The 27,363-nt window shown below is 42.4% G+C and overlaps 1 protein-coding gene across 5 annotated transcripts in view; it reads right to left on the reverse strand.

Moving 5' to 3' along the window:
• CAMKK1 (calcium/calmodulin dependent protein kinase kinase 1) overlaps window positions 1-27,363 on the reverse strand; it is a 362,689-nt gene that overhangs the window by 227,143 nt on the left and 108,183 nt on the right. For 3 of the 5 annotated variants that reach the window (XM_082244977.1, XM_082244974.1, XM_082244973.1), the window contains exon 2: window positions 2,352-2,779. In XM_082244977.1, coding sequence (XP_082101103.1) covers window positions 2,352-2,747 — 396 coding nt within the window. In that variant the 5' untranslated portion in view covers window positions 2,748-2,779. Of the gene's footprint in view, window positions 1-2,351; window positions 2,852-27,363 lie in introns of all 5 variants that reach the window. The other 2 variants (XM_082244975.1, XM_082244976.1) reach the window with 1 other exon arrangement.

Raw genomic sequence — 27,363 nt, forward strand, 5'->3', positions numbered from 1 at the left:
TGAGCGTATGAAAAACGCTAGTGTGCATGGTGCCTTGAAGTGCAGTTCTGACACAGTATGCAGAATGTACTGCAGCTCACAGTTCAGTGTAGAGCCCTGCGCGGGACTGTTTTACTAAACACGCACCAGCTGAATGTATGACTAGGACCGCCCACACCCGCAATGTTTGTGTCCACTCCCGCCTGCACCCGCAATGTTTGTGTCCACTCCCGCCCGCACCCGCAATGTTTGTGTCCACTCCTGCGGTTTTGCCCTATACTCGCCATATAAGACTACCCCCTCTTCTGAGGCAACACCATTATTTCATATCAGTGGAGCCATCACGTCCCTATTAAATATTTTAGCCCGCTGGATGTGCCCTAATATGTACTGTAGCTTCTGCTACATACAGCACTTCTCTATTATTAATAGTTGAGCCCGCAGGATGTATATACAGTAAGCTTTGGCTACTTACAGAATGTCCCTGTGCTGTAATACTCTTTGTACCACGCTGAGCCAATCACGGCAATCTGTGTATTCTATTATTGCATACAAAGCCTGCTCGGATTGGCAAAGGTTGTATAAGCCCGCCTCTCTGACTCAGCCAATCAAAGCAGGCTTTGTATGCATTAATAGATTACACCGCTTGCAGTGATTGGCTCAGCACGGTACATAGAGTATTACAGCACAGGTGCTGTATACACATCCAGTGGGATAAAATTTTTAATAGGCATGTTCTGTAACTAGCTGAAGCTACAGTACCTGGCGTATAAGACGACCCCCCATTTTTGGGGTATATTTTTTTATTAGAAAAAAAGTCGTCTTATACGCCGGAAAATACGTTACACCAAATTGCACCATTCCCCAAGGGTCCCCGAAAAATGTTTTGCCCGCCCACTCGCACCCGCAGCAGAGGTAAAACCGCCCGCTCCCGCAAGATTTGCAACGGATTCCGCAGGTCCAGCGGGAGCCCAAACCTTATGCAGCCCTCTAGTTCAGTGTAAATAAATCCATTAACATGGGCTGTATTTTGAAAACTACAAAGTACAAAAGGTGTGCATAGAGCCTTAGAAATAATCAAGGTATTGCATATACTGATGAAATCACATTAACTGAAAAATGCAATTCTAAATACAGTGTCGCTTATGAATTACTAAGAAATTATGCTAAAATAAACTTCTGTAAATGTAGAACTACTTTCCCTGTGTGAAAAAATGAAGTTCGATACAGCGCTCCTTGTGCATTACAAAATAATTAATCGGTTGCCGACCGCCGCACGACTATTTACTGCGGCGGTCAGCCCCGGCCAGGCAGAGTGACTTAGATCTACGTCGCTCGCCTGTCACTTCCTTGTGAGCCAATAGCGGGCGGGTGCGCACCTCCACGGGCCGTGGCTCGTTCACAGGGAAGTCAGTGCGTGTGACCGGCGGACCCGATGTCCACCGGTCACTCGCGGATCGTCGTTACAGAGGGAGAAAGTCAGGCGGCTGATGTAAACAAGCCGCCTGTCATTCTCCCCTGTGTAGAAACCGTGATCATACAGTTCTACTATGTAGGACCGTTGATCACTGTTCCTACACTAGTAGCCACAGCCAATCACAGTAAAAAGCATGCCCCTAGGGACACATTTAACCCCTCCCTCCCCAATAAAGTTAACCCCTTCCCTGCCATTGTCATTTTGCAGTAATAGTGCATATGTAAAGCACTGATTACTGCAGTAATGTCACTGGTAACCCCAAAAGTGTCAAAAATGTCAGTCAAGGGTCTGATCTGTCCGCCGCAATGTCGCAGTACCGCAAAAAAAAAAAAAAAATCGCAGATCGCCGCCATTACACGTTAAAAAAAAAAACACCAAAAATGACCAAAATCTTTCCCTTAGTTAGTAAACGCAATAACTTTTGCGCAAACCAATCAAAATACGCTTTTTGCAATTTTTTTAACCAAACATATGTAGCAGAAAACAAATTGGCCAAAAATGTTAAAAAAATTATGATTTTTACATTTTTTCGGGGGGGGGGGGGGGGAATTTCATATAAAAACAATGTGAAAAATATTGTTATTTTTGCAAAATTTACGCTCTTTTTTTGTTTATAGCGCAAAAAGTAAAAAGCGCACAGGTGATCAAATACCACCAAAAGAAAGCTCTGTTTGTGGGAAAAAAAGGACGTCAAATTCGTTTAGGTACAGCGTGGCACGACCGCGCAATAGTCCGTTAAAGTCACGCAGTAAAAAAAAAAAAAAAATCGCAAAAACCCCCTGGTCAGGAAGGGGGTAAAATCTTCCGGGGCTTAAGTGGTTAAGCTGAAATAAAAGTGTAGTGAGCGAATATTTCCTTTGTAGCAATCTGCCGTTAGACAAGAGTTAGTACTTACATCAGAGTCGGAAATGGAAACCCGATTCGACTCAATTGTTGGCCTTCGGACAATTCTTGGTGATATGTGGGAGGCAGGTCCTGTTGCATAAGGGCCGTACGCCTGGTTTTGAGAGGGAAGGCAGCCACCTGTAGGCCTTTCCTGAAGGGAGAACTTTCTGTTTGAAAGTGTAGGCCGAGATGCAGCTCTTTGGAAACAGCTCAAGTCCCTCTGGTCCTGTGATGATAAAAATACATCCTCGCTGGTTTGAGAGCTCATTCCATTATTTTTCAGCCTATACATGTCTTCTGAATCCAGCACAGCTGATGCCTCGGTTTCTTCATCCACTTCAATGGCAGCAACTCTCTCGACAAGCTCTGCTTGAGTGTCTTTATTTCGGCCAGAATCACAATCCATTGTGTCAGTGTGGGAAAATTCCAGCACAGTCTCTAGGGTACAGAAGACAATTTCCAAATCAACTACAGCAGATAATGGTTGTTATTAAGGCTTTTAAACAGTCTCTGGAAAAAATGCAGACACAGAAGAGAGAAAAAAAAAAAACTAGATTACTATTCTCAGAAATATCATCCCATTAAAGACCAGTAAACATAAAGTTTGTAAATGTACATGTATTACAAATTGACTTTTCATTGCAAGGACTGCACAGAGCATGAGACACAATCAGTTGCACTATTAATGAAAGATTAAGTCATTGAAGGAATTATTGTGAAAGTTGAAGAAACGGGATGGCAAAATAACTAAGATAGTTCTTCTTTTGGTGCCACCACAGCTTAGAGTATGCACTGGAGAGTTTGATCCTCAATCAATTTCACCCCTCTATAAACTGCTTGGCAACATAGTACCTCCCTGTGTCATTCCTCCTAATTGTTTTGCAAACCAAAATTTTTTCAGCTCTCATCCATTTTTCTAGGTTATATCTTAAAATGGGAATCGGATCATGCAACCTGACTTTAGAAAACAGTTTTTATATGCATGTACCAGAGACTTTTCTAATGAACTATGTATTTATTCTTGCTCCATGTCTTGCACTTTAGGATCCAAGGTCAACTAATCATTTTAGGTCAATTGCTCCAAGATGGTGCACAATAGTAAAAGACTTGTCAGAACACTAAAACATTAACTTGTCAGCCAATGTGGGCTTTGTCTGGATCCCACCAGCTGCTGTCCTCACTTCCACTTCAAACCAATTTTGTATGAGACAGAGGCACGGATGGGCTACTCAATAAAACTGGCAATCAGTGCTCCTGCCTCATACAAAGCCATAGAAAGGAAGTAAATTATGAGAGTGCCAGTCCAGCATAATCATATTATTATATTCAATCAGAAAGACTATTACATTTTAGGGGTCCAGAAGGCCCCCTTTATTAGGGCTGAAATATAATAAAAATGGAAATTCTCAACCTCCAATCTAGCTGGCAGCTCAGCGATTGAGTGCCCTACCAAAAGAGGCAGAAACGACAAAAATATAACAATAGAATTAAAAAATAGACTAGATGAGAGGTGGATTTATTCTGCTGTGATAAGTGCAGTGTGTTGAAATAGATTTCTCCCCCCACACTGTCACAACTTTATTTTTTGAAGACATTTACTTGTTACACATTTCTGAAACTTCTTCCATCAATGTCATTAAAAACTTTAATATGGCGAACCCTTAAGTTTTAGCTTATCAGTCTTCCTACAATGGCTTCAATACACTTACGTATCGCTTAATTATATGTACATCAGCACTTACAGTTTTTTCTTAGTCTCCGTACTAAGTCCCACAAATACCTGTTGATCTTACCAGTGAAGTCCAACTAATGCCACTTCCTGTGATGGTGCGACAACAATGTTGCACTGCTCCTAAATTTAGAGCAGAGTTTCCACTGTCATGTAGGCTTTGACTGCTTGCACTGCCATAGGATGAGAGGATGTTGCTGGGGACAAGCCTATCAGCATAGTCACTGCTGGTCCATAAGCCTGTAACTGGTCAAGCGTCACTTGGCAAAATCTAGTCCTGCCCACTGCTTTCTGGATTGACAACACTGCCCATGTTAGGCTACGTTCACATCTTGGCATTGCTATTACTGGCATTTTTATGGGCATTTTTTCAGGCGTTTTACAGGCGTTTTTTGGACAGGCGTTTTTAGATTGACTAGAGACCAATGGAAAACAACTGTAATCTGCCCAAAAAGAAGCTCATGTACTTTTTTGAGCGTTGGGCGTTTTGCTCACGGCGTCAAAATGCTCAGATGTGAACAAAGGCCATTGAAATGAATAGGATTTGTCTTGTTGGGCGTTTTGAGAGCTGATCCTAGAGCAGAAAAACTTCCCAAAAAGAGCAGAAAAAAGCCCCAAAACGCCTACATGTAATCGTAGCCTAAGTGAAACCCTCCAACTGTGATCTGCAGTGTCTGGGATGGACAGCATGTGAGATGCAAATAAAGGAGGATTTAGCTCAAGAAAAATTAGTTCTTTGCTTGCTGTTTGAGGCTTATCCATTACATAGTAACTGGATTTAGAACCTGTATAGACTGTCATACAGAAGCGGAAGTAAACAGTCTGATTTTAAGATTTTGGCCCCCCAGGTGGTTGTAAATGTGTAAGTATGCATGGCATGTGGCAGACTTCCCTAATAAAGCAATCCTCTCCAGAACTGCAATGTCAGTGTCACCCTCTGCTGTCGGCTACTCCAGTCTTCTTTCATGTTTGGAACCTTCGGCCTCCTAATTGGCCATGCATGGGAGTTACTTAGTCTCAGCATAAGTGTGGTCTCTTGTAGCAGAAAAGTGCTGAGAGGAAGGTAGAAGCCTTCATAACAGAAGAGACACATTCTCTTCTGTCCGAAGAAGTAGCCTGTCAGCATTTTTTTAAAGTAAATTGCATGAATTGAACTCATAAGCTTTACCCTATTCTCACCTCTGGGCTCTTTCCTACGTTTAAACAATTGTAGGAACAAATGCAAGTAACTTTCTTACAAACACTGAGGGAAATCAATCACGGTGCCAGGGACAGACCATACAGTACACAACAATATGATTGAAAACCAGGCAATTTATATGCTTTGTACATCCAACATTTTTAAAAATAAAATATTTTCCTCATAAAACAATAGCTTAAGAGCAATTCCTGGAAAAAAAAAAAAGTGAAAGCCTTCTGTGAGCTTTGATCTGATTACTGGGCTTTTAAACAGAGTAGCAAACCTCTGGTGGTGTCCAATCTTAGGCAGGAACAAATTAAACTGGCCAGACTTTCTTATGGTTTGCTGCAACTGTAATTTAGCTAATAAACTAATTTGAACCAGACCAATGCCAATGGCCACATCTTTGGTGTACGGATTTAGACAATTCCAGCAAAATGCACATTCCACAGGGATGACAAACAAGTTTACACATCTAAAAATAAAAGGTAATATTTTAATAATAAATAAATAATAAAGTCATATTTTATAACAAAACTAAAATGATCGGAACCTTATCATATAGGAGAAGCTGCCATCTTCACCAATCATTGTACCCCCCGTAAGCAGGCCCCACAGCTCACCCTAGTCCCACAAAAACGGTGTAGAAGATGGAGTGATGGCTGTAACTGCTTAGCTTCTCAGGACCTGATCTGCTCCACCACCCAACTTCTACCATGCTGTGCTGTAAACCTACCCTGCACATGGTAGCTCTGGAAAGTTTTATCCCCTTAATGACCAGGCATTTTTTTGTGATACAGCACTACACTGCTTTAACTGACAAATGCACGGCTGTGCGATGCTGTACCCAAATGTCACTTAGGGGTCCGATCTGTACGCCGCAATGTCGCAGTCCCGCAAAAAAAAAAAATCGCAGATTGCCGCCATTACTAGTAAAAAAAAAAAAACAATTAAAATGACATAAATCTTTCCGTAGTTAGTAACTTTTGCGCAAACCAATCAAAATATGCTTATTGCGATTTTTTTTTTTACCAAAAACATGTAGCAGAAAACAAATTGGCCTAAAATGTAAAAATTTAGATTTTTAAATTTTTTTTGGGAATGTTATATAGCAGAATGTGAAAAAAAATATATTTTTTTCAAAATTGTCACTGTTGCGCAAAAAATTTAAAATCACACAGGTGATCAAATACCACCAAAAGAAAGCTCTATTTGTAGGGAAAAAAGGACGTAAATTTTGTTTGGGTACAGTGTGCAATTGTCCGTTAAAGTAACACAGTGCAGAGTCGCAAAATAGGGCCTGGTCAGGAAGGGGGTAAAATCTTCCAAGGCTGAAGTGGTTAAATCTATACACAAATGTTTTGACTTTCATATCCATTTCAAACTGAGTGGGTTGTTTCAGAAGGTGACCGTTTACAACCACTTTAATAAATGGGCTTGTAAGTATGCAAAATGTTACAATACATCTGTTCCAGTCTTTATCTTTAACATTACATTTAAAAAACAACCCCCAACTGTGTTTCACAAATCATAAACATTTAAAATCAATTAGAGGTCTAGTGAGCCTATGAAATAAACCTCTTACCGGTTACTGCATATATTACAATTAATTAAGACATCCCTTAGTTAATCTAAAGAGAATAATATTTACCATAATCAGAATGTAGCAGAAATATGAAACTACAAGCAAGAATAAATGGATTACCAGATTTTCATTATATATTTTAACAGATCACATATACACATTTATATTACCTTTACTCTAGGAACTAATAATCGACATTGTTTTAGAACAAGGCATACACATGCATTTATTTTGCCCTTTAAACTACTGCTTCTAGCCTGGGCACACAGGATACCAATGCCCCCCTAAGAAAGCATCAAACACTGCTGAAACACTGTACAGAATTATCTCATTGATTTCAAAAGCAATATATGCATGAACATAGGAATCCCATGGGCGTCTAAGCATCCATTATTAAACATTACCAGTCCCACACTGGTTATTAGTTCTGCTCAGCCTTTTGTTTTGCAGTGCATAAACCCTCCTTCTACATCCCTCCAGACAATAAATCAGGACAGGAAACCTTAAACGCTACAGAATGATTAATTGAAAGACATGAATTTAATGTCACAATCTGCAACCTTGCAGAGAGAAAACAAACAAGAAGGGAGCATGACATACTAGATTCTAGGCTTTCTCCATTTGTTACTGTTGTTCTGTATCGCAATATCATGGTCTGGTTTACAAAGTAAAATACAAGTCTAAAAAATGCAAATTTTTGTTACGTTTACAAGAACGGCTTAAAAGCTATAGAGATTATGAAGACAAATGTGAACACAGCTAATATGCAGTTAAAAGATCAGTCCACCCACCGAAAGTTGGAGACTTGGTGGGCTAGGATTAACCTTGGCTTCTTGGAAAATCCACTTAGGTCTCCCTGTGATAGCTCCACTTCCTGTCCACCTTAGAGCTTGATGTGTTTTCGTCTATCTTTGTGTGTTCCGGTGCCCCTTGTTGCATTTACCAATAACATAAAATATATTGAAATATTCTACAATAAGAATCTAATGGCCACAGCAGGTTTACGACTCACATGGTGCAAGCACAGAGATCTCACCAAAGATTTTTTGGAGAAACAAAAGCAAGAGTACTAATACTACAGTCTCTAACAAATACTGAAATACTAAGTTTTAAATTGACTGACTATTTCAGTTTTATACAGTTCCCAAGAAGGAGGCCTTAAAGTGAGCCATAGAATAAAAAAAAAAAAAAGAAAAAAAATACGAAACCTGCCATATTTGGTTGTTTTTTTTTTTTAAATGCAGACTCCAGGGCTATCCACCTGATCCTGCTTCCTTGTTGCCTAGTGAATATCTGATCTGAAGCAAGTATGCAGCCAATGAAGTCTAAAACATCTATTTTGTATACGTGCTCTAAGTCAGTGGATCACTAGGTAGTGAAGTCCGGATTAGGATGACCACTTTGATCGGGATGATCTACCTTAAACAAATCAAGTAATTGGAAGCTCCCACATGTCTATCACCACAGCAAGAAGGCAGTTTCTTGGTAGTTCTCTTTAGCCACCTTCTACAAACTTATGTTATCCCATCCCTCTTCCTTCTTCTCAAAATTAATAAAGCACCATCTAGTGTGCTAGTGTTGAAGTACAGGCGCATTTATTAGACTCGTGGCAAGTGTGAGTCTGGAATCTGGGTCAGGGTTTACTAGTAGGTCAGGCTGGATGACTCATAAAGGCAGATCTCCGGTGCCTCCCCCTGATTCTAGAAGTTTGGAGAAAGTTCTAGAAGTTAATGGGTGGAGGCCAGGAGGTTTGATCTGCATTCTTAGGGAACCAATCCCCAGGCAGTGGGCCTAGCAGGGTGGCTGAGCCAGCTCTTAAATATGGATGAGTCATGCCAGCAGGGGAGTCGGGTGGAAGATGGAGTGCTGAGGAGACTGTTGTGGCCTGAAGGCAGCGGGAGAAAGGAGGACAGTGCGAGTACATCAGCCCACCCAGAGACATTAAAGGGGAGAGACTGCCACATGTAGCATGCCTTTTAAAAGGACAGCTGTGTTTAACCCTTTTAATACCTTGCCCTGGGAGATCTTTAGAGCAGCCAGAAGGGCTGGTAGTGCCTGCAAGCAGTGTAGCGGGAAGCAGATCTACATAATGAGAGGATACACTCCTGCATGCAGTTTGCCTCAAGTTTTTGTGCTATTTCCAAGAGGGGCTGAGAACTCCTAGTCTGTAATGGACTTTTGTTACTAAATCCACTAAGGACTCCGTGTATATATACAGGAAGGAAAGCGGTCCAGGATTGTTTGAACAGAGGAAGGAAGTTGTCCCTTGTTTTTCTTGATTCAGGTTGGGCATCCCATAAATCCCTACACCCATCCAAGCTGTTACCCCTAATAAAACATAAAAACAAAGTCAAGGGACTGACTTGTGTCTGGATGCAAGCGGAGAATGCGTGTTGGCTGGCAGTGTGGGAATAGGAGAGCCAGTTAACATCAGCCACTTCAAAAGTAGTGCTACTATAAAAACTTTTTAAAATTTATTTTTTCACCTTTTTTGGGGAATTCCCCCCCCCCCCCCCCCCCCAGATATTTGCTTGGGTAAGAATGACCTTTCTCTTGCCAACAGCCTCCTGGAATACCTATGCCATCCCAACAGGCCATAGGTAATTTACTGTGTATGTGTTACACTATCTGGGGGGGGGGCCTGTGCGAGTGCAACATTCTCTTCCTGGTACTTGCAGTAGGCCCCCTGATAATGTGCCGTGATGTGTACCTGAGGACGCCAGAAGAGACAACCCCGCCCCCTGATGATATCACAGAAGAGGATTGTGGTGCAAGACTGTGTGCAGCAGCTGCACAGTGGATCCATATAGAACAGTGAACTAAAACAGAAACAAAATGGGACTTTATATGAGGTGTGACCAGCCATGGAATAGATATGAGTACATGATGAGAAGGACCAGATAAATAATAATAAAATCATATATTTATTGAGAGTCTGTAGACCAAATCTTAGTAAAAAATAAATGCTCAGTAAAAGCATGTAACCCATGGTAATGAAATATACATGAATGAAACATAAGTAGATATGCATGGTCAAAGACAATGGTACAAAGTAATACAATGTTATCCTGGTACATACAGATAAATAATAAAAACGTAAATAATGTCATGGAACAAGGTATAATGAAAATTTGTAATTGATGGAATTGCCTGTGTTGAACTCAACGCGTTTTGTGAAAATTCACTTCATCAGGAGTAGGCATGGTTCAAGTATCTAGAGAAGATATACATATATGAACAACCTGCTTGATGCATGCAGGCCTCGCTCCCAGGTTGGACATATCCCCGGACGATACGTTACTGTGACGCTGGGTGCGATCCCTGCTCCGGCGCCTGTGCAGGTATATACTCTTTCTTTGGCTTACTTCCCATATTCACATTACGCTGAACTCACTTGTTGTACTTCTCTTACATGGCTGCGCTAGCCAGCACTATTACTCTGGTATTGCTCTTTTCTTTTGATAATATCATCTTCACTATGCATTCATTTCCTTACACCCCCATTTTCCTATTTCATTTTTCACTCACTTGGTGGTGTATCATGGCATATATTCACTTCTATACCCTTAGTGGTTTACCTTTTCACTATTTGGTTGTCCCATGCATCACTGTACAATCAGTACTTGTTCCACTTTCTTGGTTTCTGGTTCTTCTGGATCTCATTAACAGCCTCACTCTTTTAGTAACCCTCATTATTTTATATTTACCCTTATAGATTCATATCTGTATAGTCAGTGGAGGCTGTTTGTGATCCTTTATGGAGACCCTCACTCTATATCTCATTTCTACATCATACCTGCTTGATGCACGCAGGCCTCGCTCCCTCAGTTCCCAGGTTGGACATATCCCCGGATGATATGTTACCTCTGAAACAGTTGATTTCCAATTGTAAGCTATACCTCTGACAGGGTTGTGAGGTTTACTTGGTTATTGGATCTATTGTTGTTCATATATGTATATCTTCTCTAGATACTTGAACCATGCCTACTCCTGATGAAGTGAATTTTCACGAAACGCGTTGAGTTCAACACAGGCAATTCCATCAATTACAAATTTTCATTATACCTTTTTCCATGACCTTATTTAAGTTTTTATTATTTATCTGTATGTACCAGGATAACATTGTACATGCATATCTACTTATGTTTCATTCATGTATATCCCATTACCATGGGTTACATGCTTTTACTGAGCATTTAGGTTTTACTAATATTTGGTCTACAGACTCCCAATAAATATACAATTTTATTATTATTTATCTGGTCCTTCTCATCATGTACTCATATCTATTCCGTGGCTGGTCACACCTCATATAAACTCCCATTTTGTTTCTGTTTTTTGCTTTAGGGATGGAGACTCTGTTGGTCAGGGGTCTCATAAGAAGTGCCAACTCCTTCCCCCCCGTGTTTCCCTATAGAACAGTGTTTCTCATTCTTTTTTTAAATTAAGGCACCCTTTAAAATTGTGCACAATCTTGAGGCACCCAATTCTAAATTATGGTAAACTAAACATAACCCAGCAGCATCCACAATTGTAGGCACCCAAGGTTAGAAGTGATTTATTCTTCTAAAGCAAATACACCTTTGCACACTAGTATTCCAACATTTCTCCTCTCCCCCACTCTGTTAATGTGACCTCAGTGCTGACAAGGAGGGGCAAACAATGATGCTGTGCAGGCGCCTGATGTCAACTGATGACATCATTAGTTGTTAGGATGCCAGTGCTTAGAAAGTTGTAATGGTTGCCAATGAAAACCTGTTGCTTTGTGTAACTAAAAGGCAGGCCTTATCCACCTGCTGGCATGTATATCATTTTTGGGCAATGTTTAGGCATTTTACCAAGGCACCCATGAAGAAACCTGAAGACACCCCTAGGTGCCTGGGCACCCTGGTTGAAAAAGGCTGCTATAGAACACCACTCTATCATTGGGCTTGTGAGTATGTTTTCTGTGAGTTATTCAGCAAAATGGTTCTTTAAATAACAGCACAGACGCAGTGGATGGATCGTCTTAACTGCTTTCGACTGGAAAGAAGCTCACAAAACAATTGTCAATTGTTTAAAGTGATGGTAAAGTCTCTCTTTTTGCTTTTAAATAAGAAACATGTTATACTTACCTGCTCTCTGCAGTGGTTTTGCACAGAGCAGTCTGGATCCTCCTGTTCTCGGGTCCCTCGTCGGCTCTCCTGGTCTCTACCTCCTGTGGAGTGCTCCCACAGCAAGCCACTTGCTATGGGGGCACCCGAGCTGAGCTGCAGCTCCGTGTGTCCATTCAGACATGGAGCTTCCATTCAGCCCCACCCCCTCTTTTTCCTGATTGGCTAACTGACTGTAATTGACAGCCATGGGAGCCAATGGCACCGAGGCTGTGTCTTAGCCAATCAGGAAGGAGAGTCCCTGATAGCTGAGGTTCTCATGGACATCGCTGGACAGAGTTTGGGCTCAGGTAAGTATTAGGGTGTGCTGTGGAGGCTGCTACACACAGAAGGCTTTTTATCTTAATGTATAGAATGCATTAAGATAAAAAAAACTTCTGCCTTTACAACGCCAAAGCCAAGCATTTTTGCCTTTTGGGCCTAATTGTGAACATGGGTAAATGATATATGCAACATTGTTATTTTGTTGCAGAAGACACTGCATGAATTAACATATTATCTTTGCTACCTGTATTGACACTTGATGTAGTGTATTGCTAGGTAAAACCTTTTTAATTTTGGATAGAGCTGGAAAGATTCACCCTTTGATTTATACAGGTGACGATAGTCGCAGAGAAATAAAGTGAGGGAAAATTGCTCCCCGAACAAGAGGACATTGGAAATCTTCTAATGGGAACACTTGTCCCAGAGACAGATCCTTTCATTTAGCAGGGGTGCACTGGGCAGGGAATGAAGTTAGTTGTATCTGTGTACTAGACTAGCTACACAGTTTCTTATCTCTTTCCAATGGAAGTAAACTGCCCTTACCTAGTATGCCTGTATTAGGAAGCATTCGGTTTCTGTGTAATTTTATATTTACGCATGGTGTATATTATTCTATAATTTTCTTAACTTACTGTATGTACGGAAAATAAAAATAAAGATTTCATTAAAAAAAATATAGTATTAGATAAAGTGGAGCAGGGTACTTACAATACCTGTTTGAGGGTAGAATCTCACCAATAAGGATACCAAAAGCAATACAAAAAAAAACCTGCAGAGTTTCTAACCCTGCCCTACTCTTCTTCAGAAAATGAATTTGATTGTATGTAATGCTCAATATATGTTGTAGTGAAGCCATATTTCAGATTTATATTGTATTTTATATTGTATATATCTAGTCACCCTAATATACTAGCAAATTTACTATATGTTCATGGCTTGATTTATATACATGGTTGTATTTACCCTCTGCTGTTCAGCAGTAGCACTGCACAAATAATTAAAAAAAAACACCCTGACAAATTGTTAAGCACTGGCGTGTTTTACATTAAAAACTGTCTTCAGTACAATGATATAGAGGTTTCCATATCTATAACAGGTGGCTGCCCAAGGAAGCATGCAGAGGGTTGCAAATGCAAACAAAAATCTTTCCTAAATGAGTGACAGCCTGATTGGCACCAATTGTGATTCTGTTGGTAACTTGATTGATTAAAAACCCCCTTGAGTCTATACACAGAATACACCCAGAGTGTGCACAATTTAGTAATTAAAGCTATTCACTCTCTCAGCCTGTAAGCAATATATAAAAAAAAACTACTATTTTTAAATACCTTACTGGAAAAGCCAGGATTAGTAAATGTATATTGGATAAACTTATGTGCAATGCCTGTATTAGTGGGAATGTGTCCAACTCGGTCAAAAAAAAAAAAAGAAAAAGGTTTGTCTGCAGGTTGAACAAATCTGGCCATTCTCCTGTGATCTATCTCATTAACAAGTTCTTCTGTGTTGTCTTTCATTAACAAGTTTCTATCACTGAAAATTAACCACTTGCCTACAGTGCACTTTCACCCCCTTCCTGCCCAGACTGATTTTCAGCTTTTAGCGCTCTCACACTTTGAATGACAATTAGTCATGCAACACTGTACCCATAAAAAATTTGTGTCCTTTTTTTTACACAAATAGAGCTTTCTTTTGATGGTATTTAATCACTACTGGGTTTTTTATTTTTTGTGCTATAAATAAAAAAAGACTGAAAATATTGTGAAAAAACACATTTTTCTTTGTTTCTGTCATAAAATTAAGCAAATGAGTAATTTTTATTCACAAATTTTGGCCAAAATGTATACTGCTACTTATCTTTGGTAAAAATAACCCAAATAAGTGTATATTATTTGGTCTTTGTGAAAGTTATAGAGTCCACAAGTTATGGTGCTAATCATTGAAAATTGATCACACTTGACCACACCTGATGTACTGAAGGCCTATCTCATTTCTTGAGACACTAAAAAGTCAGGAAAGTACAAATACCCCCCAAATGACCCCTTTTTGGAAAGTAGACATAAGGGGCATGGTGAGTTTTTTGAAGTTGTCATTTTTTCCCACAACTCTTTGCAAAATGAAGATTTTTTTTTTTTTACAAATTGACGTATTAATAGGTTATTTCTCACACAGCATATGTATACTTGCAACTACACCGCAAAACACATTCTACTACTCCTCCTGAGTATGGCGATACCACATGTGTGAGACTTTTTCACAGCCTGGCCACATACAGAGGCCTAACATCCAAGTAGTACCGTCCGGCATTCTAGGAGCACAAATTACACATATAATTTCCTGACAACCTATCGCACCTTTAAAAGGCCCTGGAGCACCAGGACAATGGAAACCCCCATAAAATGACCCCATTTTGGAAAGCAAACAGCCCAACGTATAATTTTTGAGGCATAATGAGTCTTTTGAATATGTCATTTTTTTCCACAAGTTTTTGGAAAATGTGGAAAGAAAATGAAAACACATTTTTTTTTACACAAAGCTGTCCATTTATGCAATATTTCTAACACATAGCATGTACATAGCAAAAATTGCACCCCAAAATACATTCTGCTTTTCCTGAGTATGGCGATACCACATGTGTAACACTTTCACAGCCTGGCCACATACATAGGCCTAACATCCAAGTAGCACTTTTCACAAAGTTGTCCATTTATCCACTTTAAGACTGGGCCTATTTTTGACACTTGGTGTTTACAAGCTAAAATCATTTTTTTTGCTAGAAAACTACTTAGAACTCCCAAACATTATATATTTTTGTTTAGCAGAGACCCTAGAGAATAAAATGGAGATCGTTGCAATATTTTTTATTATCACACCATATTTGCGCAGCAGTCTTCCAAATGCAATTTTTTTGAAAAAAATTCACTTTTTTGAACTAAAAAATAAGAAAACAGTAAATTAGGCCCAATTTTTTACCATAATGTGAAAGATAATGTTACACCGAGTAATTAAATACCCAACATGTCATGCTTCAAAATTGCGCATGCTCACAGAATGGCGCCAAACATTGGTACTTAAAAATCCCCATAGGCAACATTTTAAAATTTCTGCAGGTTACTAACTTAGAGTTACAGAGGAGGTCTAGGGCTCAAATTATTGCTCTCGCTCTAACGATCGCGGAGATACCTCACATGTATGGTTTGAACACCGTTTACATATGTGGGCGGGACTTGCGTATGCGTTTGCTTCTGCACGCGAGCTAATTATTTTATTTATTATTTTTTTATTTTTACATAGTTTAGAAAAAAAAATGTTTTGATCATTTTTATTCCTATTACAAGAAATGTAAACATCCCTTGTAATAGAAATAGGCATGACAGGTCCTCTTTATTGTGAGATCTGGGGTCAAAAAGACCTCACACCTCACAACTACACTAAAAAAGAAAAAAAAAAAAAATTGTTGAAAAAGGAAAAAAAAAAAAGCGGCCCTTTAAACCGGTTGCTAGGCAGTAGCTCCGGTCCTCCAAGACCATAGAGTTGAATGAGGGCCATCTTGCCCTCACTCGACTTCCTGTCTCTGAGGATCAGGGACCGGATAGTTTTCCCCGCTGCCGGCGGGTCCGGTAAGCTGGGAAAATGTCTGGGACGCGGCAGGAGGGGGGGGCACCTCTTCCCCTGCACCGTAAGGGTAATTCCGCGGCGAATCCGCCACTGGGACCACCCTTATCTGAAAGCCGACCGCCCGCCGTTTCAAAAAAATACCAGGGTTATGGCAGCTATCTGCTGCCATAACCCCAGTATTTAGCTTTTAATGGCCAACGCATATAGTCGGTAAGTGATTGCATGTATATGGCAAACAGGTGACGATGACTGATGGGGTGACAGGTGACGATGACTGATGGGGTGACAGGTGACGATGATGGGGTGACAGGTGACGATGACTGATGGGGTGACAGGCGACGATGACTGATGGGGTGACAGGTGACGATGATTGATAAGGTGACAGGTGACGATGATTGATGAGGTGACAAGTGACGATGATTGATGGGGTGACAAGTGATGATCACTGATGGGGTGATAAGTGACAATGATTGATAGGGCGACAGATGACGATGACTGATGGGGTGACAGGTGACGGTGATTGATGGGGTGACAGGTGACGGGCGATGGTCACTGATGGGTGACAGGTGACAGGCGATGGTGCACGGCGGTACTGATGGCAGTCTCTGGTGACCGGTGAACTTTAGGCTACGTTCACATGTGAGCGTAGCGATCGCGGGCAGAATCACTGCGATTCTGCCCGCGATCCAGAAATTATTGCAAATGGCGGGATGCCTGTGCGTTGCCCGTGATTTGCAATAGCACCCCAAACGCTGTGCGATGTTGCTGCGATTTCCGCCTGCCGAATCGAGGTAACATCACACAAACAACGCATGATGCCCCAAAGAAGCTCTTGTACCTTTTTTGGGCGTCATGTGTTGTTTGCGTGATGTTACCGTGATTCGGCAGGTGGAATTCGCGGCATCGCACAGCGTTTGGGGTGCTATTGCAAATCACGGGCAACGCACAGGCGTCCCGCGATTTGCAATGATTTCCGGATCGCGGGCAGAATCGCGATGATTCTGCCCGCGATCGCTACGCTCACATGTGAACGTAGCCTTATGGGTGTCAATTTCTGGGCACTGATGAGGTGACTGTTGGGTGACAGGTGCAATTGGGGGGGGCTGAGGAATGTGTGGGGACATTTATTTGTGTGATTTTACTTTTACAGGTACACAGAGCAGTAACTCACTATTTCTAGCTCTGCTCTCCTCACACTGGAAACTGTGTGAGGGGAGAAGAGCTAGTAACAGTGAGTTACTGCTCTTTGTTTACATTTTGTGATCGGCTGTGAATGGATTCACAGCCGATCACTCAGTAAACAGTCACTGTCAGTGACTGTTTACTACTGCCGGTGACAGCTGTGTTCCTACGGAACACAGTGCCACCGACATGCGCGTGCACATAGACATCAGAGGATATTGCTCGATGCATCAGAGGATATTGCTCGATGCATCAGAGAATATTGCAGAGCAATATCCTCTGATGATGTCTATGTGGACGATACGTGTCAGGAGCTCGCAATAGCACTTTTATCTTTATCTTTATTGCCTGTTACCATGCCAACATTGTAAGTGCAAGTCTTTTTTTATTAAAAGTTTTTTTAGCAATATTACGCTATATGCACTCTTTTTTCTGGCTTTCATGTAACCTGGCTATGAGAGATTTCCATCCCTCTCCCTACCATCCCATGAGCCTGAAACTACATCCATGGTCACATTCATAGGAGGAGTCTGGATCATCTTTTAAAGCCTAGATGGTCTGCTTGCTATATGGCAATGGAGACCCACTGGATCTGGTGAGCGCCCAATTCATTTGTCTATCTGGTGATGGGATGTTCCTTCTCACTGTATGATATTACTGTGTTCACCGGCAAAATTCATCACGATTTTGGGACTTTATTTTGATTTATTTTCATTTTCTGACATGGGACTCTATTTGAATTATCAAGTTATTTCAGTTTATCATGTCATCACAAGTCGGTATCATAATTTTTATACCCTTTCCTGTTTTTACTAGCGCTGCACATATATTTTTTCCTATTGCTTTTCCTAGTTTTGATAATTTTCACAGCATCTCTAGAGAGAGTAGTGCACACAAATCCAAAAAGGTCAACAGTCTTGGAGAAGCCTCAAAGAGCAAATAAAGAACCAACAATCATTCCATGGTCGACGATGCTTGCCTGATGTATTGATTTGTCATCACAAGATTCGCTGTTTGGCTATTTTTTGGCAAGTTTGGGAGCAAGCAGTACATAAGGGTAACACCACAAAGTGGAGGGACCTGTGCAAAGGCAAGGACAGGTAATCACAACCAATGTGAAACTGCTACCTGAAAGAATGACAACAAACAATGTAGAAGAGAACCAAAAATGCACAATAAAAAACAGGTAGGACAACTACCTGAACAGCAGAAAAAACATTTTAGACCAACAGCTACGATGGTCCAAAAAAAAAAAAAAAAGGATTACTAAGGTAAAAGCAGAGGCCCAGGATATCAAAACCTCCAACCACAGGTAAAGGAAAGAGACTAGGTGTTTCGCAAACAAAAAGAACAACCAGTTAAGTTGACTCTATGGGAAAGGAGGGTTGAATAAATAAGGTATGTCTAAGCTAAAAGACCAACCAGTTAGGCCCTGTTCACATCTGGCAATTTAGGACTGTGGGCAGAATTGCCACAATTCCAAATAGCACTGCAATAGTGGCAAAACACACCACGCATATTTGGGTGGCATTCGTTTTAATTGGAACATCAAACGCTGTGTAGTTTTGCTGCGATTGTCACACAATAAATCGTGCAAAACTTGTTGCCCAAATGAAGCTCATGCTCATCATTTGGGCAACAAGCTTTGCGTGATATGGTTTGCTGGAATTTTCTGCATGCAAATCACGGCAAAACCACACTGCATTTAAAATGTATAAAATGAATGGCACCCAAATACGAGTGGTGCATTTTGCCATTATTGCAGTGCAATTTGGAATCGCGGGCAGAATCATGGTGATTCTGCCTGCGATTCCAAATTGCCAGTTGTGAATGGGGCCTAACAGTTGGAGGTTTGAGTAGAACACCCTTAACCTTTCAATTTTGGGAAAGAAAAGTTCATAAAATGAGGAATGAACCAATAGCGATATACACGTGGATATAATAACACTTTGGCAGTAATCTAAATAGAGAGATAAGAAAACCATAAATTAAAAAAAAAGGTAGTATTCTGAAATCCCTTTAAAAAAAAAAAGGTAATGTGGTCGACTGAACCTATATATAAAAAGAGTAGTCAGGAAGGAGGAGACAACAAGGATGCTTACAAGCTGCTTTCATCTCAGTGTCATATACTTCTCTTTTAATGCTTCCTGTCTCGGGAAGGGGCTTTGAAAACCTCAGGAGGAGGAAGAGAAGAGGAAGACAGACAACTGAAAGACATGGCTTTATACACACACGGGCTGCTACTAGGGTTGAGCGAACACCTAGATGTCCGTGTTCGACGGGTTCGGCCGAACTTTAAAAAAAAGTCCGGGTCCGTGTCCCGGACTTTTACCGAACTTTTCCCGGACACCGAACCCCATTGAAGTCAATGGGGACCCGAACTTTAAGGCACTAAAATGGCTCTAAAACACCAAAGGAAAGGGCTAGAGTGCTGCAAATGGCAGCAAAACGTAATTAAGAGCATGGCAAGTGCTCTGCAAACAAATGTGGATAGGGAAATAACTTAAAACAACAAAAAAAAAACAGAAAAATAAAACAATGTTCTTCTTCATCTCTGAAGGACGAGGCCCATATGGAGTAGGAGGGAGGTTGAGGTGGTGGTGGATGTGGCGGTGACATAGGCGTGCGCACAGGGTGTGCTGGGTGTGCCTGGGCACACCCTAATCACCTAGGGCACATAGCATTGCCAGTGAGGAGATGGGAAAGATCTCCCTGGGACCTGCTCTGCTCTATTTCTCCTTGCCTACAGGTACATGGCCCCGATACATTACTCTCCCTGCTGGCAAACACATGCATGTGTATTTCAACTTTGGGGTGCACACCTTAATGCAATAGGCTGCGCACACCTATGGGCGGTGTAGGTGGAAGCGGCGGTGGAGGAGGACCAGGGCCGGATTAACAGCATCATGGGCTTGGTGCTGAGGATTTTGAAGGGCCTTAAGGGCCGTGCCTTGCCATGCACCCAGAGGAGGAAGGGTGCAGCCATGCATGCCTAATTCAACATGGGATGCTGTCTCTGAAGCCCATAAACACATCCATGCATCGCCAACTGTCCCTCCTTGTCCGGCCTTCACGCTGTGTGGGGAGGTTCTGAGGGTGCTGCCTGGGGAAGCGAGCATAGAAGCCAGACTTCTGTGTTTACAAGTGACAGAAGAGCGGTAACAGTGAATATGGCCAACCCGGGGCCTATATAAAAGGTAGGGGCCTGGAGCTGCAGCTCCAATAGCCCCTACATTAATCTGGCCCTGAGGAGGAGGACGAGGTAGCCAACACTGCTTCTTTTCAAAAATTTTAAATGAGGGTACACCCCAAAAGAGTGAGAAAGAGCAAAAATGGAACAATGGGTGGGTAAGGTCGGTATCCATTGCTATTCTGCATAAGGTACGGAAAAGTCCCGTGGGATCCATGCCTGGTTCATTTTAATGAACGTGAGCTTGTCCACATTGTCTCTGGACAGGCGGCTGCGCTTGTCTGTTATAACGCCCCCAGCCGTGCTAAATACCCGTTCAGATAATACACTGGCTGCAGGGCACGCCAGCACCTCCAAGGCGTAAAGGGCAAGCTCAAGCCATGTGCCCAATTTGGAGACCCAGAAGTTGAAGGGGGCAGACCCGTCATTCACTACATGTAGGCGTGTGCACACATACTGCTCCACCATGTTGGTAAAATGCTGCCTCCTGCTAAGACGTTCCATCTGAGCTGCTGGTGCTGCTGTTTGTTGTGGCGTGCTGACAAAGCTTTTCCACATTTCGGCCATGCTAACCCTGCCTTCTGAGGTGCTGGCGGTGCCCTGGTTGCGTTGGCGACCTCCTCCTCCTCCTCCTCCTCTGCCTTGTGCTTCCACTGTGGCCCCGCTGTCAGATGGGAATGCCAGCAGCATGGCGTCTACCAGCGTGCGCTTGTACTCGCGCATCTTGCGATCGCGCTCCAGTGAGTGAATTAAGGACGGTACGTTGTCCTTGTAACGGGGATCCAGCAGCGTGGCCACCCAGTAATCAGCACAAGTTAGAATGTGGGCAACTCGGCGGTCGTTGTGGAGACACTGCAGCATGTAATCGCTCATGTGTGCCAGGCTGCCCAGAGGCAACGAAAGGCTGTCCTCTGTGGGAGGTGTATCGTCCGTGTCCTCTGTATCCCCCCCAGCCACGCACCAGTGATGGCCATGAGCTGGCCTGGGTGCCACCCTGCTGTGAACATGGTTCCATCTCCTCCTCCAGCTCCTCCTCCTCCTCATCCTCCTCATCCTCCAGAACTGTGCCCCTGCTGGACAATTGCGTCCCTGGCGTTTGCGTGTGCAGGAACCCACCCTCGGAGCCCCTTGCGAATGACTGCCCTGAAAGCCTTGGAAATGTTACCTCTTCATCCTCCTCCTCCTCCTCATCCTGTGCCACATCCTCTTCCATCATCGCCCGAATTGTTTTTTCAAGGAGGCATAGAAGTGGGATAGTTAAGCTGAGAACGGCGTCATTGCCACTGGCCATGTTGGTGGAGTACTCAAAACAGCGCAACAAGGCACACAGGTCTCGCATGGAGGCCCAGTTAAATTAAATAGCGGAATAGAAAATATGATCCAAAAAAAGTGTATGTATATCACACGTACACAACCACACTGGGCCCCAATTACTATTGTTTGTACCCCTAAAAGGCTAGATGAGGAGTAGGGGGAGTATGGAACAGGCAGCACCCTCAAACCTTCAGAAGTATGAGATGAACCCCAACAACTTGGAAAGGTGGATCTCTCTCACACGTACCGACACAGACTATCCCGCAATTCAATTGATCCTCAAAGGTTTTTATTGAATAGCGGAATAGGAAATATGATTAAAAAAAATTGTATGTATCTCGCACGTACACAACCACACTAGGCCCCAATTACTATTGTTTGTACCCCTAAAGGGCTAGATGAGGAGTAGGGGGGGTATGGAACAGGCAGCACCCTCAAACCTTCAGAAGTATGAGATGAACCCCAACAACTTGGAAAGGTGGATCTCTCTCACACGTACCGACACAGACTATCCCCCAATTTAACTGATCCCCAAAGGTTTTTGATTAAATAGCGGAATAGAAAATATGATCCCAAAAAAGTGTATGTATATCACACGTACACAACCACACTGGGCCCCAATTACTATTGTTTGTACCCCTAAAAGGCTAGATGAGGAGTAGGGGGAGTATGGAACAGGCAGCACCCTCAAACCTTCAGAAGTATGAGATGAACCCCAACAACTTGGAAAGGTGGATCTCTCTCACACGTACCGACACAGACTATCCCGCAATTCAATTGATCCTCAAAGGTTTTTATTGAATAGCGGAATAGGAAATATGATCAAAAAAAGTGTATGTATCTCGCACGTACACAACCACACTAGGCCCCAATTACTATTGTTTGTACCCCTAAAAGGCTAGATGAGGAGTAGGGGGGGTATGGAACAGGCAGCACCCTCAAACCTTCAGAAGTATGAGATGAACCCCAACAACTTGGAAAGGTGGATCTCTCTCACACGTACCGACACAGACTATCCCCCAATTTAACTGATCCCCAAAGGTTTTTGATTAAATAGCGGAATAGAAAATATGATCCCAAAAAAGTGTATGTATATCACACGTACACAACCACACTGGGCCCCAATTACTATTGTTTGTACCCCTAAAAGGCTAGATGAGGAGTAGGGGGAGTATGGAACAGGCAGCACCCTCAAACCTTCAGAAGTATGAGATGAACCCCAACAACTTGGAAAGGTGGATCTCTCTCACACGTACCAACACAGACTATCCCCCAATTTAACTGATCCCCAAAGGTTTTTGATTAAATAGCGGAATAGAAAATATGATCCCAAAAAAGTGTATGTATATCACACGTACACAACCACACTAGGCCCCAATTACTATTGTTTGTACCCCTAAAAGGCTAGGAGTAGGGGGAGTATGGAACAGGCAGCACCCTCAAACCTTCAGAAGTATGAGATGAACCCCAACAACTTGGAAAGGTGGATCTCTCTCACACGTACCAACACAGACTATCCCCCAATTTAACTGATCCCCAAAGGTTTTTGATTAAATAGCGGAATAGAAAATATGATCCCAAAAAAGTGTATGTATATCACACGTACACAACCACACTAGGCCCCAATTACTATTGTTTGTACCCCTAAAAGGCTAGGAGTAGGGGGAGTATGGAACAGGCAGCACCCTCAAACCTTCAGAAGTATGAGATGAACCCCAACAACTTGGAAAGGTGGATCTCTCTCACACGTACCAACACAGACTATCCCCCAATTTAACTGATCCCCAAAGGTTTTTGATTAAATAGCGGAATAGAAAATATGATCCCAAAAAAGTGTATGTATATCACACGTACACAACCACACTAGGCCCCAATTACTATTGTTTGTACCCCTAAAAGGCTAGGAGTAGGGGGAGTATGGAACAGGCAGCACCCTCAAACCTTCAGAAGTATGAGATGAACCCCAACAACTTAGAAAGGTGGATCTCTCTCACACGTACCAACACAGACTATCCCCCAATTTAACTGATCCCCAAAGGTTTTTGATTAAATAGCGGAATAGAAAATATGATCCCAAAAAAGTGTATGTATATCACACGTACACAACCACACTAGGCCCCAATTACTATTGTTTGTACCCCTAAAAGGCTAGGAGTAGGGGGAGTATGGAACAGGCAGCACCCTCAAACCTTCAGAAGTATGAGATGAACCCCAACAACTTGGAAAGGTGGATCTCTCTCACACGTACCAACACAGACTATCCCCCAATTTAACTGATCCCCAAAGGTTTTTGATTAAATAGCGGAATAGAAAATATGATCCCAAAAAAGTGTATGTATATCACACGTACACAACCACACTAGTCCCCAATTTCTATTGTTTGTACCCCTAAAAGGCTAGGAGTAGGGGGGAGTATGGAACAGGCAGCACCCTCAAACCTTCAGAAGTATGAGATGAACCCCAACAACTTGGAAAGGTGGATCTCTCTCACACGTACCAACACAGACTATCCCCCAATTTAACTGATCCCCAAAGGTTTTTGATTAAATAGCGGAATAGAAAATATGATCCCAAAAAAGTGTATGTATATCACACGTACACAACCACACTAGGCCCCAATTACTATTGTTTGTACCCCTAAAAGGCTAGGAGTAGGGGGAGTATGGAACAGGCAGCACCCTCAAACCTTCAGAAGTATGAGATGAACCCCAACAACTTGGAAAGGTGGATCTCTCTCACACGTACCAACACAGACTATCCCCCAATTTAACTGATCCCCAAAGGTTTTTGATTAAATAGCGGAATAGAAAATATGATCCCAAAAAAGTGTATGTATATCACACGTACACAACCACACTAGGCCCCAATTACTATTGTTTGTACCCCTAAAAGGCTAGGAGTAGGGGGAGTATGGAACAGGCAGCACCCTCAAACCTTCAGAAGTATGAGATGAACCCCAACAACTTGGAAAGGTGGATCTCTCTCACACGTACCAACACAGACTATCCCCCAATTTAACTGATCCCCAAAGGTTTTTGATTAAATAGCGGAATAGAAAATATGATCCCAAAAAAGTGTATGTATATCACACGTACACAACCACACTAGGCCCCAATTACTATTGTTTGTACCCCTAAAAGGCTAGATGAGGAGTAGGGGGAGTGTGGAACAGGCAGCACCCTCAAACCTTCAGAAGTATGAGATTGTGTTCACTGTACCCCACAAAGATTGGGTTCACTGCACCCCACAATGATTGTGTTCACTGCACCCCACAAAGATTGTGTTCACTGCACCTCACAAAGATTGTGTTCACTGTACCCCCCAAAGATTGTGTTCACTGCACCCCACAAAGATTCTGTTCACTGTACCCCACAAAGATTGTGTTCACTGCACCCCAAAAAGATTGTGTTCACTGCACCCCAAAAAGGATGTTGTTCACTGCACCCCAAAAAGGATGTTGTTCACTCCACCCCAAAAAGATTGTGTTCACTGCACCCCACAAAGATTGTGTTCACTGCACCCCAAAAAGATTGTGTTCACTGCACCCCAAAAATGATTTTGTTCACTGCACCCCAAAAAGGATTTTGTTCACTGCACCCCAAAAAGGATGTTGTTCACTCCACCCCAAAAAGATTGTGTTCACTGCACCCCAAAAAGATTGTGTTCACTGCACCCCACAAAGGATTTTGTTCACTGCACCCCAAAAAGATTGTGTTCACTGCACCCCAAAAAGGATGTTGTTCACTGCACCCCAAAAAGGATTTTGTTCACTGCACCCCAAAAAGATTGTGTTCACTGCACCCCACAAAGGATTTTGTTCACTGCACCCCACAAAGATTGTGTTCACTGCACACCAAAAAGGATTGTGTTCACTGCACCCCAAAAAGATTTTGTTCACTGCACCCCAAAAAGATTGTGTTCACTGCAGCCCAAAAAGATTGTGTTCACTGCAGCCCAAAAAGATTGTGTTCACTGCAGCCCAAAAAGATTGTGTTCACTGCAGCTCACACACAGAAAAATGGATGTGGATCACTGACACCTGCCTATCTCCAATCCCACACCACACAGCAATATCGATTGTAGTTTGTAGAACACAGTTTCCCTAAAATTCAGCAGACTCTGTCCCTAACAGGATTGAGAAGAGATCGTAGATCAGGATTGAGTGCAGATTCACCCCACCCCCCACACAGCAATATCGATTGTAGTTTGTAGAAGACACTGACCCTATAATTCAGCAGACTCTATCCCTAAAATGCCTACAACTCGCCCTGCCTAAACACTCCGACCTGTCCCTCAATTCTATCCGGACACAAATGGTTTTTTCCTGCCTATCTTTCCCTTATCAGCAGCCAGCACGTTGATGTGTGCTCTGTCCCTGAATCTAAGCAGCATAATGACGCCGCTGCGGCTGCCTCGAACTTATAAAGACTTGGTCACATGCTTCAGACGGCCAATCACAGCTACTGAGACATTTGCAGGCATGGCTGGGATGGCTTAAGGCACACCAGTTAAACGATTGTTGATTGGCTGTTGAAAGCCCGCCATGAAAAGAGCGCCAAAGCATGCAAAACCCGGAAATAAAACGACCGAACACGGATTTTTACCCGAACATACAGTAAAGTGTCCGTGTCCGTGTTCGGGTACAAAAAATCCAATTATTCGGTACGAACACGAATAATACAGTCCGTGTTCGCTCAACACTAGCTGCTACTAGTGCTATATTTTCACCCAGGCCAGAATAGACGGTTATGAAAGTATTCCTACCTTCTAATAGTTTAACTGCAGCTGCCCATTGCTTCTTGAGTGTTTTTCTGAATCATTGTGACAGACAGAGAATCTCTGTCCTATTGTTATTTCACATGCACAGTGCCAGATAGCTAGGTCTGTGCTACTGTGTGTGTGTGTCAAAGTCACCTTCCAGTATATTAATAGGTGAACCTGTGGAAGAGGCTTAGGTGGTTAACTTGAAAAGTTAAACTCCAGCAACTCCTGCTCATGCCGTCAGTCCAATGCTGCTGTGCCTCCCGTCCTCCATCCTGGATAACTGGGTAAGGTAGATGAGTGAAGAAGGTGAGTGAAGAAGGTGAGTGAAAAAGGTGAGTGAAGAAGGTGAGTGAAAAAGGTGAGTGAAAAAGGTGAGTGAAGAAGGTGAGTGAAGAAGGTGAGTGAAGAAGTGCGGAAGATATGGCTGTGAGGAGGGTGGGTAATGCAAATAGGTAGCAGGACAAGGGTTGTGCATTGCATTATTTTCAGATTCATTAAAAAGAAGAGAATACGAAAGTACTGAAGGACAACATGTGAAAAAGGAAGTTCCCCAACATTCTCACAAGTGCTCAAAAAGGTAAATGGAAAGGATCTGCTACACTTAAGCGTAGATGACATGATGCTTGGCTTAGTAGATACTGCAAAATGCTATGACACTTTCTCTTTTTAGAGAAATTATCCTGGGCATGCCAAAATGGTGGGAGCTAGGAAAAAGGGACACTAGAACAGACATAGCAGTCAGTGCCATGGGTAGGGTGTAAAAAACTACCAGCATACCATGGAGAGTAAATCTCCCACAAAGGCAAAAGAATGGAAGAACTTAAGTCAATTAAGTCTGAAATTCCCACAGAGAGAAAGAGGGCTTGAAGAGAGTCAAACATTGCAAAGAGTATTTACACAGGGGTCTGAAAAGTGCTCCAATGGAGAGAGAGCCCAGTGCCCAAAAGTCATATTCCTTGCAAGACCTACATCTTTCAGTTTAGCAGGGTCCAGATAGGACATTTAAATGTCAAGTTTCTTTAGACGGGAGGGCCTTACTCACTGCA

Source organism: Pelophylax lessonae (assembly GCF_965119305.1).
Source record: "Pelophylax lessonae genome assembly, chromosome: 2".
Classification (NCBI taxonomy): domain Eukaryota; kingdom Metazoa; phylum Chordata; class Amphibia; order Anura; family Ranidae; genus Pelophylax; species Pelophylax lessonae.